The sequence below is a fragment of the Nerophis ophidion genome, linkage group LG05, assembly GCF_033978795.1.
Source record: "Nerophis ophidion isolate RoL-2023_Sa linkage group LG05, RoL_Noph_v1.0, whole genome shotgun sequence".
Taxonomy (NCBI): Eukaryota; Metazoa; Chordata; class Actinopteri; order Syngnathiformes; family Syngnathidae; genus Nerophis; species Nerophis ophidion.
In genome coordinates, this window is record NC_084615.1 from 36,862,324 (window position 1) to 36,881,931 (window position 19,608).

At 37.4% G+C, this 19,608-nt stretch overlaps 1 protein-coding gene across 1 annotated transcript in view; it reads right to left on the bottom strand.

The window, feature by feature from the left end:
* The window catches only part of wdr26b (WD repeat domain 26b), a 35,232-nt gene that overhangs the window by 14,285 nt on the left and 1,339 nt on the right, over nt 1-19,608 (bottom strand). Inside the window, exons 2-3 of the mRNA XM_061900751.1 lie at nt 17,366-17,465; nt 5,429-5,485 (exon numbers count right to left, since the gene is read on the bottom strand). Coding sequence (XP_061756735.1) covers nt 5,429-5,485; nt 17,366-17,465 — 157 coding nt within the window. The remainder of the gene's footprint in view (nt 1-5,428; nt 5,486-17,365; nt 17,466-19,608) is intronic.

Consider the following 19,608-nt stretch of genomic DNA (forward strand, 5'->3'; position numbering starts at 1 on the left):
GGCCAAAATACCAGCAACAATGTGTGAAAACCTTGTGAAGACTTACAGAAAACATTTCACCTTTGTTATCAAGGGTATATAACAAAGTATTGAGATTAACTTTTGTTATCGACCAAATACTTATTTTCCACCATAATTTGCAAATAAATTATTTAAAAATCAGACAATGTGATTTTCTGGATTTTTTTTTCATTTTGTCTCTCGTAGTTGCGGTATACCAACGATGAAATTTAGAGGCCTCTCTCATCTTTTTAAGTGGAAGAACTTGCACAATTGGTGACTGACTAAATACTTTTTTGCCCCACTGTATGTATGTATATATATATATGTGTATATATATATAAATATATATATATATATTTACACACATATATATACATATTTATATTTGTGTATATATATATATATATATATATATACAAACAGATATATGTGTGTGTATATATATATATGTATTAAAGTTAAGTTAAAGTTAAAGTACCAATGATTGTCGCACAAACACTCAGTGTGGTGAAATTTGTCCTCTGCATTTGACCCAGCTCCTTGGAGGTGAGGGGAGCAGTGGGCAGCAGCGGTGCCGCGCCCGGGAATCATTTTTTGGTACATCTGTGATTTTATATATATATATATATATATATATATATATATATATATATATATATATATATATATATATATATATATATATATATATATATATATATATATATATATATATATATATATATATATATATATATATATATACTCACACACACACACACACACACACACACACACACACACACACACACACACACACACACACACACACACACACACACACACACACACGTGATCAAAATTATTCAACCCCCCACACAATTGTGGTGTTTTAGCAAGTTGGACATTTATTCCGTATTTTGTTTATAGTCATATCAAATAAAAATGTGTCAAATAAACAAATGCAACTTAAATTGTAACACTGTATTTTACGAAACACCAAAAAAGGACATTTTTCTTAATATCTCATTGACAAAATTATTCAACCCCCTAGTTACATGCATCTTTAGTACTTAGTAGAACACCCTTCGGCAATAATTACATCCTTCAAACGTGATACATAACCGGACACAAGCTTCTTGCAACAATCTACAGGCATTTTAGCCGATTCCTCTTGGGCAAAGGCCTCCAGTTCATTCATATTCTTGGGCTTGCGTGCTGCAACTGCCTTCTTCAAGTCCCACCACAGGTTTTCTATAGGATTTAGGTCTGGCGACTGTGAAGGCCACTCCAGAGTCTTCCAGCCCTTCTTCTGCAACCACTCTGATGTTGATTTCATGACATTTGCAGCTAATATATCCTGGTAGGAAATAGAATTCATAATGCCTTGAACGCGCTGAAGATTCCCGGTACCTGAGGCAGAGAAACAGCCCCAGAGCATGATTGACCCCCCACCATGATCAACAGTAGGAAAGGTGTTCTTCTCTTTGAAAGCTTCATTTTTTCTTCTCCAGACATAACGTTGATTCATAGGCCCAAAGAGTTCCAGTTTTGTCTCATCACTCCATAGAACAGTTTCCCAAAACCTTTGGGGTTTGTCCAGAAGATTTTTGGCCTGGTAGTCAGAAGTAGGGTGCGCCTGGGAGTTCTGGCATGGAGGCCTTCATCTCGTAGTGCACGCCTTATTGTCTGGGACGAAACCTGCGTTCCCCCCTCTGCAATGTCCTGTTGTAGTTCCTCAGCTGTTACCCATGGGTTTTTCACCACTGTACGCTTCAAATACCGGACAGCATCCTCTTTCTACCACGCCCAGGTAGTGTTTCCACTGTGCATTTAGCTTTAAACTTGCGAATTATGCTCCCAACTGTGTCTCTTGGAATGTATAATGTCTTTGCTATTTACTTATATCCATATCCGTTCTTATGAACAGAAATTACCTCCTTTCTTGACTTCTTTGACCACTCCCTGGACTTCACACCATGTTGCAAATACACCATGGACCATCTACAAGAAGCTGAGCGTCACAGCCTTTTTCAATCAGTTTAATTGTTGCTCGTTATGGTTCTAATCACATCTACAGGTGTTTTCAACACCTGATTGAAAAGACCTTATTCAAATCCTGTTCTTAAGAGTTATGATCTTCAAGGGGTTGAATAATTTTGTCAATGAGATATTAAGAGAAATGACACTGTTTGGTATGTTACAAAATATAATGTTGTAATTCAAGTTGCATTTGTCTATTTAATGCATCTTTATTTGATATGACTATAAACAAAATACGGAATAAATGTCCAACTTGCTAAATCACCAAAATTGTGTGGGGGGGTGAATAATTTTGATCACAACTGTATGTATATATATATATTTTTTTTTTTTTTTTTGAAAGATGGCACCTGATGGCCTTAAGACGTAACTGCACTATTTGTCCATATAGATAAGAACAGTGTTCATTTATGAGATATTGGGCTGCCAGATATGGCCAAAGTAATATTTAGGATTATTGTTATCAATATTGAAATCATGATTACAGCTTGTTAGGTAAAGCAGCGTTTATTTTTTTTACGTAATACAATCATGTAATTTGTAATATTTAATAAAAAGGCTATAAACGTTATCCATATATCTAAAGACAAAAATATATATTTTTCATTCTTTAATAATATCAAATTGTCAGCTTTTTGTCGATAGATGATGCCTTTATCTGTATTTTTACATTTTGACGGAGGGAGGTATTTTTTTTTTCATTTTATTTTTAGTTGTTAATGTGAGTTATATACATTTATATGTACATGTAGATGCTGTATCGGGACTGTCCAAGTAAGAGTTTGAGCAGAAATATGTTGTATAGGAATAAACTAAACACAATAAAATATTTACAAAATGCTGAGTCACATGTATGATTTTTGAATACCTTTGTGACATGAAAAAAACACAAGTATGTAAAAAAAACATGGTGATTACTTTTTGATAAAAAGACAAAACATGTAGCAGTTTGGTTAATGAAGAAGAAATCTAAGTCTAAGCGTGGTTCCTATCCAACACCTCCTTTGGGTTTAGTACAACAGTTGGCCATCAATAAAAAAAAATTACAGGAGAACTTTGAATACACAATCTTCACAGCCTGCATGAACATCCCAGTCAACAAACTAAAGACTTTATAAACAAGTTGTGAAACCATTCAGTACACATCGCCTGCTGCTTGTTTCCTCACGTGATTAACTCTCAGTCACAGCAGGTGAAGGTTGTATTGAGAAAAATAAAAGCAACATCAAAAAGTTTTTCTCCTTCGCTGTATACTTTTAGTGCGAGGACAAGTAAGAATATCAGCAAAACACCTTCAGTGTTTTTTTTCCCCAAATCTAATCCACTAGGCCGCCTACTCAGTGGCCTAGTGGGTAGAGTGTCCGGCCTGAGATTGGTAGGTCGTGAGTTCGAATTCCGGCTGAGTCATACCAAAGACTATAGAAATGGGACACATTACCTCCCTGCTTGGCATTCAGCATTATGGGTCGGAATTGGGGGTTAAATCACCAAAAATGATTCCCGGGCTGCCCACTGCTCCCCTCACCTCCCAGGGGGTGATCAAGGGTGAAGGGTCAAAAATTTCGCCACACTCAGTGTGTGTGTGACAATCATTGGTACTTTAACTTTAATTCGAAGGACTGTTTACATATTTGGTAAACTAACTTGCAACATTCAGCCAGGGCACAGTTAAGTCTGTGTTACCTTTAACAATAAGCAACAATTGAAACTGATTGAAGCGCAGTGTACCAAGTCAAATTCCTTGTGTTAGAGCGGATTCTGATGACATAAGAAAACAATGTTAATATTAATAATATTAATGGTAATTTTTGTATCAGTAATAACTGTTTTATATATACATAAAACATTTGTTTATCCTTTTGAAAGAAAATATATGCAACATTGCCAATCAAAATGATCATGTCATATATATATATATATATATATATATATATATATATATATATATATATATATATATATATATATATATATATATATATATATATATATATATATATGACATGATCATATATATATATATATATATATAATCCAATCAAGACATATATATATATATATATGTCTTGATTGGATTATCCAGAGGATAGTGCTCGATACCGTGGTAGAGCGCAATATGTAGGTGTGGGAAAAATCACAAGACTACTTCATCTCTACAGAACTGTTTCATGAGGGGTTCCCTCAATCATCAGGAGATTTTTCATGGAAGCATTCACATACAATGGTTTATATAGGGCACACAGTGGGTGGGTACAGGCAGGCGTAGTGTGTGGTAATTGGCTCATGTGTTACCTAGGAGGTGTTTCCGTCTGTGGCGGCATGTTGAAATGATTTCACTGCGCTTGTTGAGGGATGACAGATCTGGATGGTATATAATAAACAGTTTCTCTTCTAAGCATAGGTTGCATCTTTTTTTAACACTGTTGTAAAGTGTGCTGGATGCAAGAATTTGCCATGTTATTGAATATTCAACATTATTGTCTTTAAGGTTCCAAATGTGCTTGCTGAGTTCTGTAGAATTCCGCAAAGTCTGGTTTCTAAAGGAGGCCTTGTGATTATTCCATCTGGTTTTTAACGCTCCTTCGGTTAATCCTACGTACGTGTCGGATGTGTTAATGTCTTTGCGTGTTACCTTTGCTTGGTAAACGACTGATGTTTGTAAGCACCCTCCGTTGAGAGGGCAATCAGGTTTCTTGCGACAGTTACATTCCTTATTGGTTTCAGTCGTTTAGTCTACCCCTACCTACCCCTAGACTAAACGAAACATGGAGGTAACACATGAGCCAATCACCACACCCTACGCCTGCCTGTACCCACCCACTCTGTGCCCTATATAAACCATTGTATGTGAATGCTTCCATCAAAAATCCCCTCATGAAACAGTTCTGTAGAGATGAAGTAGTCTTGTGATTTTTCCCACACCTCTATATATATATATATATATATATATAAAGTATATACACCCCCACCACCACACGTATAATGGCAATCCCGGAGAAACCCTGGTACACATACACATATGTACACATTAAATATATTATGTACACACTAAATATATCCAAATATTTAGTAAAGTCAAATACAAACAAGGCAACATGAGAACTATTCCACACTCCACACTTGTGTTTTGTAAAGTAAATATCTGTAACGCAGCTATATGGGCATCTACACTTTTTTTTTTTACGTGTGCTAAGTAAAACCACAAAACAATTACAATTTTTAGTTACAAATGTTCCGAATGCAACATAAACCCATTAAAGCCATACAATAGCCATATAATAGAAAATATATTCTTGCAACACATACAGTAAACCTTCTGGGTTTTTTGACCGAACCATTCTAGAACACTGTAAACGGGCCTTTCATGAAGCCCGGTGGAGGCTTTTGGGTAAAGGCAGCTTACCACAATGGCGTTGGGCGAATGCATCAGTGCTCTCAGCTCATTGAGATCATTCTCAGCCTGGACCAAAAACAAAAGATGGAAGGGTAAAGAGAAAGAGAGGGAGAGGAAAAAATGGTGAGCACAGCAGTTTTCACGCTTGCAGTGGAAAAAGAATTCTAGCATACATCGGATGTACTAGGGGTGTAACGATTTGTTTTAACAATGATTCGATTCCAAATTTGTAGTTGCCGATACAGTTCAGGGACATTATTTTTTTGGGAACGATACAATCTGAAACCATTTAAGTGAGCAAAAAAAATTCAAGCAGTGTGACTAAAATAAGTTCTAAATACTGGACACTGCAGGTGAAGTTTACTATATTCCTGTTATTTCTTGTAAGGGAATTAGATATAAATGAATTATGGATACAAACCAGCAATTAAATATTAATTAATGGCCAATGCATTCACATTGTATTTGAATAAAGTGCAACCAATAGTTTAAGTTGAATTAACAAAAGGAAACCTTTTTGCTCTTTTCCACATTCAAGATATTTGCAATAAAAGTACAGAAACAAATATTTAACAATAGATTTATGTGCTACTTTTGCTTTTGACATAAAATAGTACAATATTAATATCAAAGTGCAACAAATATCTTCACTCGTAAATCAGGTAGGATTAGCAAGAAGATATACCTCAGAAATTAAGTGCAACCAATTATTTTGAGAATAAATGAGCAGTGGTTTTACCTGCTACTACTCTTTTTTTAATAAACATCGAAAATCATAAAGACATAATGGAAGCAACAGCGGACAAATTTTGGTGACACATGGATTAAATGGATGAGGTTGTAATGAACTAAGGTGGAAAAGTAAAGTGTGATCACTTTTTCAGTCATAAATAACTTTTCACTTTTTCAAAGATCCATCCATTCATCCATTTTCTACCGCTTGTCCCTTTCGGGGTCGCGGGTGGTCGCTGCAGCCTATCTCAGCTGCATTCGGGCGGAAGGCAGTGTACACCCTGGACAAGTCGCCTCCTCATCGCAGGGCCAACACAGATAGACAGACAACATTCACACTCACACACTAGGGCTAATTTAGTGTTGCCAATATGGTAATTACAATCTTTTTAACCTTCAGTATGAACCTGGTGCATCGGCAAACTTGCTCCACTGTCACTTCCGTTTTGTCCGTTGCATCCTTTGTGGGTTTGTAAGTAAAGTTGTGGCTTTATATTATTGTTTTGTTTTTATTTGTTATGGCTTTTGCAATTATACTGTAGATGAAGGTTTTTGTGTTGTAATTAATGTTTTGTCTTGTAACGTTTGCATTTGGTATGACCTTTCTCGATCACTTTAGGTATCCGACATTTTTGTTTTGATGACACCACAGATGGGCAGACAGACCTAACGTTTAACGTCTTCATCATTAAAAGTGCTAAATTAAAGTTTGCCTTTCTTAAATCCAATGTTTTCTTTTTTCTAGAATCGATAAAATCGATATAATGCTTTTAAAATCGATGTTGGATCCATAACTATCTTCCGGAAGGCCAACACCTCGATATACAAATCCCGTTTCCATATGAGTTGGGAAATTGTGTTAGATGTAAATATAAACGGAATACAATGATTTGCAAAACAATTTCAACCCATATTCAGTTGAATATGCTACAAAGACAACATATTTGATGCTCAAACTGATAAACAATTTATTTTTTTTTGCAAATAATCATTAACTTTAGAATTTGATGCCAGCAACACGTGACAAAGAAGTTGGGTTAAGGGGGCAATAAATACTGATAAAGTTGAGGAATACTCATCAAACACTTATTTGGAACATCCCACAGGTGTGCAGGCTAATTGGGAACAGGTGGGTGCCATGATTGGGTATAAAAGCAGCTTCCATAAAATGCAAAGTAATTCACAAACAAGGATGGAGCGAGGGTCACCGATTTGTAAGCAAATTGTCGAACAGTTTTAGAACAACATTTCTCAACGAGCTATTGCAAGGAATTTAGGGATGTTACCATCTACGGTCCGTAAAAATCAACAAAAAATTCAGAGAATCTGGAGAAATCACTGCACGTAAGCGACGATATTACGGACCTTTGGTCGCTACATCTGTAAGTGCAAGTTAAAACTCTACTATGCAAAGCAAAACCCATTTATCAACAACACCCAGAAACGCCGCCGGCTTAGCTGGGCCCGAGCTCATCTAAGATGGACTGATGCAAAGTGGAAAAGTGTTCTGTGGTCTGACGAGTCCACATTTCAAATTATATTTGGAAACTGTGGACGTGGTGTTTTCCGGAACAAAGAGGAAAATAACCATCCGGATTGTTGTAGGTGCAACGTTCAAAAGCCAGCATCTGTGATGGTATGGGGGTGTATTCGTGGCCAAGGCATGGGTAACTTACACGTCTGTGAAGGCACCATTAATGCTGAATGGTCCATACAGGTTTTGGAGCAACATATGTTGTCATCCAAGCAACGTTATCATGGACGCTCCTGTTTATTTCAGCAAGACAATGCCAAGACACGTTTTACAATAGCATTGCTTCATAGTAAAAGAGTGCGGGTACTTTCCTGGGCCGCCTGTAGTCCAGACCTGTCTCCCATCGAAAATGTGTGGCGCATTATCAAGCGTAAAATACGATAACGGAGACCCCGGCTGTTGAACGACTGAAGCTCTACATGAAACAAAAATTGGAAATAATTCCACTTTCAAAGCTTCAACAATTAGTTTCCTCAGTTCCCAAACGTTTATTGATTGTTGTTAAAAGAAAAGGTGATGTAACACAGTGGTGAACATGCCCTTTCCCAAATACTTTGGCATGTGTTGCAGCCATGAAATTCTGACATATTATTTGCAAAAAAAAAAAAGTTTATGAGTTTGAACATCAACTATCTTGTCTTTGTAGTGCATCCAATTGAATATGGGTTGCAAAGGATTTGCAAATCATTGTATTCCGTTTGTATTTACATCTAACACAATTTCCCAACTCATATTGGAACGGGGTTTGTAGTAACAGACAAGTGCTTACCCATATGAACCGGAGAAAACTTACCCAGCCAGCTGGACCAAACGCACAACTGTCCATCTAGTGAGTCACATTTTAACATTGATCATGATACACGCCGCACGTCGTGCGTGTTATTACAAAACCCAAAACGAGTGGTTGGCACGTTGTGTAAATTGTAATTGAAAACAAAATAGAATGATTTGCAAATCCTTTTAAACTTATAGTCAATTGAATAGACTGCAAAGACAAGATATTTAATGTTCGAACTGAGAAACCTAATCATTAACTTAGAATTTAATGGCAGCAACACATTGCAAAAAAGTTCACACAGGGGCATTTTTACCACCGTGTTACATAGCCTTTCCTTTTAACAACACTAAGTTAACATTTGGGAAGTGAGGAGACCACTTTTTGAAGCTTTTTCAAGTGGAATTATTTCCCATTCTAGCCTGATGGACAGCTTAAGTTGTTCAACAGTTCGGGGGCTCTGTTGCCGTATTTTAGGCTTCATAATGCGCCACACATTTTCAATGGGACACAGGTCTGGACTACCGACAGGCCATTCTAGTACCCGCACTCTTTTACTACGAAGCCACAATGTTGTGAAATGTGCAGAATGTGGCTTGGCATTGTAAATAAGTAGATGCGTCCATGAAAAAGATGTTGCTTGAATGGTAACATTTGTTGCTCCAAAACCTGTATGTGCCTTTCAGCATTAATGGTGCCTTCACAAATGTGTAAGTTACCCATGCCTTGGGCACGAATACACCCCCATACCATCACAGATGCTGGCTTTCGTACTTTGCGCCTATAACAATCAGGATGGTTATTTTCCTCTTTGGTCTGGAGGACGTCGTCGACGTCCACTGTTTCCAAAAACAGTTTGAAATGTGGACTCGTCCGGCCACAAAACACTTTTTCACTTTGCATCAGTCAATCTTAGATGAATTTGGGACCGGCCCAACCGGCGGCTTTTCTGGGTATTGTTGAATTATGGCTTTCACTTTGCCTAGCAGAGTTTTAACTTGCATTTAGAGTTGTAGCGATGAACTGTAGTTACTGACAGTGTTTTTTTTAAGTGTTCCTGAGCCCATGTGGTGATATCCTTTACACACTGATGTCGCTTTTTGATGCAGTACCGCTTGAGGGATCGAAGGTCACAGACATTCAATGTTGGTTTGCGGCCATGCCGCTTACGTGCAGCGATTTGTTCAGATTATCTGAACTTTTTGATGAATTACGGCCCATAGATAGTAAAATCCCTAAATTCCTTTCAATAGCTCGTTGACAAATGTTCTTAAAGGCCTACTAAAATGAGATTTTCTTATTTTAACAGGTATAGCAGCTCCATTCTATGTGTCATACTTGATCATTTTGCGATATTGCCATATTTTTGCTGAAAGGATTTAGTAGAGAACATCGACGATAAAGTTCGCAACTTTTGGTCGCTAATAAAAAAGCCTTGCCTGTACCGGAAGTAGCAGACAATGTGCGCGTGACGTCACGAGTTGTAGGGCTCCTCATATTGTTTATAATGTGAGCCTCCAGCAGCAAGAGCTATTCGGACCGAGAAAGCGACAATTTTCCCATTAATTTGAGCGAGGATGAAAGATTTGTGGATAAGGAAAGTTAGAGTAAAGCACAAAAAAAAAAAAAAAAAATTGAAAAGAAAAAGCGACGGCTCCAGGCGGCGGCAGTGGGGCCGTTTCAGATGTAATTAGACACATTTACTGGGATAATTCTGGAAGATCCCTTATCTACCTATTGTTTTAATAGTGTTTTAGTGAGATTGTAAAGACATGCCTGAAAGTCGGGTGGCTGCAGTGAACGCCAGTGTCTCTCGTAGAAGCCAATGGAGGAGCCAAGATCACAGCTGCCTTTTTGAGCTGCAGGAGGAAGTCCCATAATCCACTGAAATCTCCGGTAAGAGCTGACTTACTATCACAATTTTCCCATCCAAAAATTTGTGGTTGACGTAGAAAACATGTTCGCTTGACCGCTCTGTGTTAAAGCTTCACAACAAACAAAGAAACACAGGCTGTGTCTCGGTTGCTAAAGGCAGCTGGAATCCACCGCTTTTCACCAACAGCATTATTTTTTTTAGTCTCCATTATTAATTGAACAAATTGCAAAAGTTTCAGCAACACGGATGTCCAAATGACTGTGTAATTATGCGATGAAAAGAGACGACTTTTAGCCGTGTGTGGTGCTGGGCTAATATGTCCCCTCCAACCCGAGACGTCACGCGCACGTGTCATCATACGCGTCATCATTCCGCGACGTTTTCAACAAGAAACTCCGCAGGAAATTTAAAATTGTAATTTAGTAAACTAAACCGGCCGTATTGGCATGTGCTGCAATGTTAATATTTCATCATTGATATATAAACTATCAGACTGCGTGGTCGGTAGTAGTGGGTTTCAGTAGGCCTTTAAACTGTCCGACAATTTGCTCATGCATTTGTTCAAAGTGGTGACCCTAGCCCCATCCTTGTTTGTGAATGACTGAGCATTTCATTAAAGCTGCTTTTATACCAATTATGGCACCCACCTGTTCCCAATTAGCCTGTTCATCTGTGGGATGTTCTAAATAAATGTTTGATGAGCATTCTTCTACTTTCTCAGTCTTGTTTGCCACTTGTGCCAGCTTTTTTTAAACATGTTGCAAGCATCAAATTCCAAATGAGCTAATATTTGCAAATAATAAAAACGTTTACCAGTTCGAACGTTAAATATCTTGCCTTTGCAGTGTATTCAATTGAACGTAGGTTGAAAAAGTTTTACAAATCAATGTATTCTGTTTTTATTTACAATTTACACAACGTGCCTGCTTCACTGGTTTTGGGTTTTGTATAACTACAATGCATACATATGCTGTCTGGTTAGCTGTGTACAAACAAAACATACAATGTGGGCTGATAATTTACAGACACTGTAATATGATTGTTCATGTTTTTTCAGTCCGTACAGATTAGTCAGTTTGTGTCCAGGCACTAAATTAGTCCAATTTCTTAAATAGTTCGGCTCTAAATAGGCCATATACAACACATGGAAACATCTTATCTGATTGTGTTCTGTTTTTGAAAAGTCGTACTAACACACCTGGTTTATGCAATTGAATTGTCCGCGGCTGGAGAGGACCCTATTGCGCATGCACCAGTCTCAACCTGCGGGATATGACCCGTGAGCAGATACAATTCAATAAAAACATTGCAACAATTGGAATAAAAAGGAGACTGTTTTTGCTTCACAAACTAAAAGAGCAGATTTTTTAAAAGTGCATCGAAGGTAGAAAAAAAAAAATATTTAAGAAGTTAGATAAGGAAATTAAAAATGACAGTTTAGTTCAGGCTCCCAAATTAAATAGGAATGAGATAAAATAGAATGAAACAGGTATATTAAAGGCGACCAATAAAGCGTACACTAAGCCAGTGTACTGGGAGGCACATGGCGTATGACAAATAGTAGCATTAGAGTTTGCATGGACACTTGGACTTCACACACAGGTGTGAAAATACAAAAATAAAAACTATTTGACAAATCAGACTAATTTAGTGCATGGAAACATGGAGTGTCTTATTGCATTGTGTTGTCCATTATAAACTCAAAAGTGTTTCATGTTGACGTAGAAGATAGCTTATCTCGTACCATAGCTAGCTTGTACGACAAAAAACAAAGTATGCCGATGTGTTACCAAGCAAGAAAAAGAGGACCTCTGTGTTTGCTCCTACAATAACAATGTTGCTACAGCATGGTTATAATAAAGGTTATGGAAAGTAACTTAAGTATTGTTGATGGTTTTTGAATGCATTTTTAAAGTTATTTAGAGGTAGAATTGATTGCTCTTATTAGCTGCATTGCTAGCCACCAAGAACGAGACGATTTTTATGTCAGAAAGAGAAAAATAAAACTTGTCTTCTTGTCTCTCATAAGGATTGTGAACTATAGGCAAAATTCCAAAAAAAGTGCATCTCCCCTGAAACTGACCTCATTTTCCATCCATAACAACATCAAAAGCTGCATATTAGCGATATAATTCTATATTTGTGCACAGGAACACCTGTGATTTAAACACAAGTTACGTGAAAACTACTTGGAATGTCCAAGTCCCCCCACCCATTTTCTACCGCTTGTCCCTTTCAGGGTCGGGTTGACGGTGCCTATGCCAGCTGCACTCAGGCGGAATGTGGTGTAGACCTTGGACAAGTCGCCAGCTCATTGCAGGGCCAACACAGATAGACAGACCATTCACACCTACATTCACAAACGAGGGTCAATTTAATGTTGCCAACCAACCTATCCCAGGGTGCATGTCTTTGGAGGTGGGAAGAAGCCGGAGTGCCCCGTAGGGACCAGTCACAAGGAGAACATGCAAACTCCACACAGAAAGACCCCGAGCCTGGGGTTCAAACCCAGGACCTTCTTATCGTGCTCCCCACCGTGCTGCCCCCAAATGTGAAGCATCCATTTTACATACAGATTTTTAAAGCCAATGTAGCCATAACAGGAGTCCACAAAATATTCTCCCCTCTTCCCACAGGCAGGAGACTACGGTCCATCCAGACCCACACCTCCCGCCATCTAAACAGTTTTTCCCCCTCGGCCATCAGGCACGTGAACAATAACAGGATCTGATAGCTCAGTTACAGCTCATGTTACTTTATTCTGTGTTATATGTCTTTTATGTTACACGATTGCGCCAAGTAAAATTCCTAGTTTGTGAACCTGTTCTCAAACAATGGCAATAAAAACTTTTCTGATTCTAAATGAAACTCAGATAAGCCTTTGGTGTCCTAATGAACACAATTCGTTATACTGTATTTTACTACAGTGGAGGGGTACAACCGGATAGTGCGCCAGTTGTGGTCATAGCTTGCAGTGTGATTCATTTTTGTAATTTTGCTAAATAGGATAATTAACATATCAAACTGAACTAGGCGTGGATAATTAATAACATTATGATTTTAGTTACTCATGATCATAAAAATATTATAATAATAGAAAAAAAAAATAGTGGGCCGCGCAATGTGCTTGCAAATTTCTGAAATTCGGTAAAACAGATGAGTGAGCGTATGAGTCTCTCCTAGAAGTTTAGGATCAACGAGTCCGAATTAACTGTCCAGCCCTATCCTGAACTAAACAATGTCAAGACAGCCACTTGAAACAGCGACTAAACTACAAAGCTAAAGCTAGGAAGGACAAATCCATCCATCCATCCATCCATTTTCGACTGCTTCTCCCTTTTGGGGTGGCAGGGGGTGCTGAATTCGGACTGAAGGCGGTATACACCCTGGACAAGTCGCCAGCTCATCACAGGGCCAACACGGATAAACAGACAACTTTCACACTCACATTCACACACGAGGGCCAATTTAGTGTTCCCAATCAACCTAGCCCCAGGTGCATGTCTTTGAAGGTAGGAGGAAGTCGGAGTACCTGGAGAGAACCCACAAAGTCACGAGGAGAACATGCAAACTCCACACAGAATGTTACCGAGCCCAGGATCGAACCCAGGACCCTCGTCATACACCCAAAACAAGGGATGGAAATTGAAAGCTGGTTCTAGTTCAGAACCGATTTCCAGTATATAAATTCCTTGGAATCGTTTGCCAAATTTTCAAAAGATTCGCTTATAGATGCCAGTGTTCAGGAATGATGTAATTACGCATCGTGAGTAACAAATGTTCTAGAGTTGACTACATTTTATAAGAAATTATGGCAACGGTGCTACTTGCAATAACTGCAAGGTTGCTACGTCATCAAGGAGGACATACGCTGAAACATCTGAACACACAGCATGCTTCTAAAGAACTATAAATAAATGTTGTGGATTTGGACCGTGTCAATCTCATCCCAGCAGCAGTAACGCTAGCACGTCATCTGCCGTAAATACAACAGGACAGGTACTAACTCGCCGCCTATCATGTTAGTGCCATTACTTGTTAAATTGAAATGCATTGCTTCTCATTTAGATGAGCTGGAAGAGAGACAGATTCTCAAAGGCCCCAAGGCTGGGAATACGTACAAGCTCCATTTCACGTCTGCCACCCCGCGCTATAGCGTCTCCTTTCATTGCGGCAGGTAAGTGTATAGTCAGTGTGTGATTTAAAGCTTGTACCAATTTCTCATATTGCTGCTGATTTCCAATAAGTGAATATTCAATTGTCGGAGAAAAGTTGCAGGTTTTCCTAAAACCACATTTTCATTCAGTCATTTCCAAAGTGCGGTATGTCAAGCTTGTATTTATTATGGTTTGTGCAGCCCTTTGAGACACTAGTGATTTAGGGCTATATAAGTAAACATTGATTGATTGATTATCATTTTTGATAAGTTTTTGAAGACCCCACACAACATTTCTGAGGATTTCAATTCAAGGTTTTCATAAGCCGTGAGCCATAATCATCAAAAAATAAATCACAAGAAGGCTTGAAATATCTCGTCTTAAATGTTATGTATATGATAGTTTCATCTTGTAAAACTAAACATACCATTCTAATATTCTGAGTGTCACCAATATATTTTCCAGGGAGATGACAAAAAACTTTTTAAAAATAATAATATAATGTCACATTCTTGAATAATTTCCACATTTTATTCTACAGAAGAATAATTATTGCTTATATTTCTTTTTTTTTCTTTTTCTGTTTTTTTACACTATGTGCCTCTTAAAGGGAAACTGCACTTTTTCTTCGGAATTTTGTCAATCGTTCACAATCATGAGAGACAAAAACAAACGTCTTTTTTTAGGATTTTGATAAAAATGCTTGCAAGATGCGGCAAATTGGAGTCACCGTAGTAGCCTTCAAAAGCCCTGTAAAACAAGTACGAAACCCTCCATCAACATTTTATATACACACTGCAAATCCATACATAATGTAGTAACAGATACGATCATAACAATATTAATAATAATAATATTAATAATATGTACAATATTTACTGTATTTTTTTTTTATGTTAAGTACAGCCGTAACTAATTATTCTGCGCATTTATTTCAGCTTCCAAACCATCGCACTTCTGACTTCCAGAAACAAATTTGTTTCTACTCCTTGATTCAAACGTGAGTGTGTATTCTAAACATGGCAGACTTGGTAGTAGACAACGAAGACGACTATTTTTGGACAAATGAGGATTTACACAGTTATCTTTTGAAACTAAATAGACAAATGATGAACTGCATATGGAGGCAAGCACGAAGAAGAGGCTAAAATTTTGGAGCAGAAGGAAGACAAGAGAGTGTGACATGGTCACGTTGCCAATCTGGAACTTTTGAGCCAAGCTATGCTAAATTGATGGAGTGCCCGAATTAACTGGAAACGTCCCCCATTCCATCAAGTGAATCACTATGATCATGACACATGCAGGACATCACCATACACTACAGTACATACACTGTCGAGCTATCTGTGTACAACCAAAATATGAAATGTGGGCTAATACTTTACAGATACTGTAATATTATTGTTGATGTTTTTCAGTCAGTACAGATTGGTGGTTTATCACATTATGTTGTGCATTACAAACTCAAACACGTTTCTTGCTGACGGAGAAGCGAGCTTATCTCTTGCCATGGTTAGCTTTTACGGCGAATACTGTAGCACGCCGATGTGCTAGTTCTTGCTGACGGAGAAGCGAGCTTATCTCTTGCCATGGTTAGCTTTTACGGCGAATACTGTAGCACGCCGATGTGTTAGTACGCTAGAAAAAAAGTTCCTCAGGGTTCGCTCTTACAATAACAATGTCGCTACAGCTTAGTTATTACACAAGTTACGGAACGTAAATTAAGTACTGTTGACTGTTTTGAATGCATTTTTAATGTGGTTTGGAAGTAGACATGATTGCTACCATTACCTGCATTGCTAGCTACTCAGAACGGGCCAATTTTTATGTTAGAAAATAGAAAATTAAAAAAACTTTTGTCTTCTTGTGAATGATAGGCAAAATTCCCAAAAAAGTGCAGTTCCCTTTTAACACCTCTGAACTAATCACAATTGACGTTAAGACACCTTTTTGTTCTCCTTTTTCCCAAATAAGAATCGATAAGAGAACCATTAAAGAACGGAATCGTTAGGCAGAATTGAATTATAAATTCCCACCCCTACCCAAAATGCATCTCATCTGCTTGTGTTGTTGTGAACAACATCATCAACAAAGATCAATGTACAAACAGGACTGCAGTCACAACTTGAGAGCCTCTCTTTTTTCAAGTCGTATCTAAACCCGTCAAGCTCAGAACACCAGAACCCTTTAACCCTTCACAATAACAGTACTGTGCGCAACATTCGGTCGGACTGTGCTGACAAAATAAAGGTTTCCAAAAAGTAACTTACATAAACATAATGTACTTAATGGACTTTTTGATACAATTACAAAATGATTATGCTTGGACCTAAAATACTGTTAAAAAATGTCCAAAGGTGTATTGCACCAAAATATTTGAGGATTTTTGCATTCAATTAACAAACATTGTATTAAATTGTATTTAGGACACAAAACGCACATTTTGGTGGCAAAATAAATGCTAAAGGAAATTAAAAAAATTTATTAAGATTAAATTAAAACAAAACACCTGACTTTTTTCCATTATGCTATTGTTATTTTAATTGATTTTTGTTTCTATTATTATTTTAAAAGTTGCTTATTTGTTACTAATTTATCTCTGGGTGTCTTGTTAAATTATATTTTTAAGTTAAGTTTTGGTGGTACAATACTCATGTTTTTAAATTAATGAACAATTGTGTTATTAATTGTAATTTCAATTACAATCCAAATAATCGTGATTATTATTTTTGATATTTTCCTACAGCTTTCAACTGAGCATTCTAAAGAAACTCCTCTGCTGAAAATTTTAATTTCCTTTCGGGGATTAATAAAGTATGTCTGATTCTGATTCATCTCTTATAAAACGTATATACTACAGTCACAGACTGACCTTGTCCCACTCCCCTTCCATGACATGGTTGCGGAACTTGGTCGCTGAAGAATGCTCCAGTCTGCAGCCCGACTCCTGCATCAGCAGGTCCACCGTCTGACTGCAGCGAGATAGACACACGCGCACAAAAGACAAACAAACATGAGAGACTGGCGATGTTTGAGCTATTGGTAACAATTTTGTAGGAGGCTGGCGGTGTAAGAAGGTTAAGGAAAGCCTTCAGCATTATGACATCATCCTCAACGCAGCAGTAGCATGCTGCATCTCTCGGCGACCATAATATCCTGCTGAAAAGCGGCAGCTCTGCTTCTTCGTTCTAGCAGACAGTAATAACATGGAAGCCCTTCCTAAAACCAAAGCCACATACATAAATAGTATATTTACCACTGTAAGCAGAACAAGATATACTAACAAACACCAATGGTTCGTCTCCCGTGTCAAAGGTCTCGTTGTGCGCAATGTTAACAGTGTTTTACAAAAGTGAGTCTTGTCCATTTATAATGTGCATAAGTAATAGGATCTTGTGTTTTTGTTATTTTTTTTACTTAAAATGTATTTCCCTTTTCTTTGTATTGTACTGTATGCAAATGTGCCTGCTGTAGTACTGTCATTACCTGTCATCTCATGTATGCTTGTATGACAAAGTTCAATCCTTGAATTTTCTGTAAAGGATCAATAAAGTATCTATCCATCCAGTTATGTTAAACAAATACATGGACCCCAGGGTCTCAGGTTTGAGATCCCTAGATTGCAAGAAAAGGTATTGTTTCTTGATCATGGAGTAAGGAAATTCACAACAGAGCCATTGTAGAGGACCATAATGTAACCCCACAAGACACATTCCGCATCTGTTTCCCATGTATTCTATGTACGATTACACGATATGGAGGATATACATTTGGCCGAAGTTAGAGATTTTAATACTATCATTGTATGGTAATAACGTATATTGATGACACATTCTAGCTGTGTCCCGCAAATTTCATAGCGACAAGGGAAGGAACACATCTTTAACACAAAAAGCAGTCTCGCTAGCAGTTAATTTTCCCCGAAGGACAGCCACTTGTATGTCAACAATCACTCGCCATCATGGCAGCACAAAAACAATGTTTCTTAAAAGTACATCCCTAAAGGATGAGAACTATCTAAACATGCTACTATATACATCATAAGAGGATATGCTAACTGCAAGGTAGATTTCTTTACTGTAAATAAAAGTGAACGATTGATACAAATAACGACAGCAACGATGCAAAGTATGGTATCTGACTAGTACATGTTGATACCAGGTATAGTATCAGACTGATACTATCAGTCTAGGTTGCTACTACAGTTGTGAGATTGATATTTGTTATTATTAAAAAGTCTCTTGTCGTTTGTTATTGTTTACAAACTCAGGAAATAAGTTCCTGGACAGAGACGGAATTTAAGGGCAAAACTCATAGGATACCAATGAGAGCCAATAGTAAGTAACATTTTAAATATTAATTGATACAGTTACACCGTCATCCAGTGTTTTTTTCTCATTATTATTAGGAAAAATTTCAATTATTCAATGATCTTGAAACATTTAAGTATCTAATCAGCATTGGTATTACCAATACTGCCCCTGTAACTATTTGGTATAGAATAACTACCCAAATGTGTAGTATGATCCAACATTTTTTTTTTAATAATATCCAAACAGAAGAATAAGTGCTTTTTACATTTTAACAGAAGTGCAAATAGACTCTTGTTACAATAGAAAGTAGCCAGATACTAACAGTAAACTAAAAAGTATATTAATAATAGTTTTGAGAAAACAATAAAACTGTAAATGACGAAATATGTGCCGCAATAGTCATCAGCCAAATTAGGAGCCTTTGCAAAACTTTTTGAACTGATTCTATTGTTATTTAAATAGAAAACAATATTTTGTGATATTATCGCAGGAGATTGTAATATACAATATATCATGATATAGATTGAAGGCCATTCCTCCCATCTCCAATTCCTAAAAAAGCGATTACCTCACAATTAGTCCTGTTACCTGGTGATTATATTACTACAGAACAAATATTTGTGTCTCACCAACTTGGTATAAAGTCCAATAATATTTGCAGCACATGCATGGGGCAAAGAGTCGATTTTTCTTCCAGGCAAAAAAACCTCGCAGATAAGTCATGTTGCATAAAATGGTGCCAAATAACGACGGCATCTTAAAAAGGGGCTGATCCAAACGACAACTAGTTGCGATCTGGCTT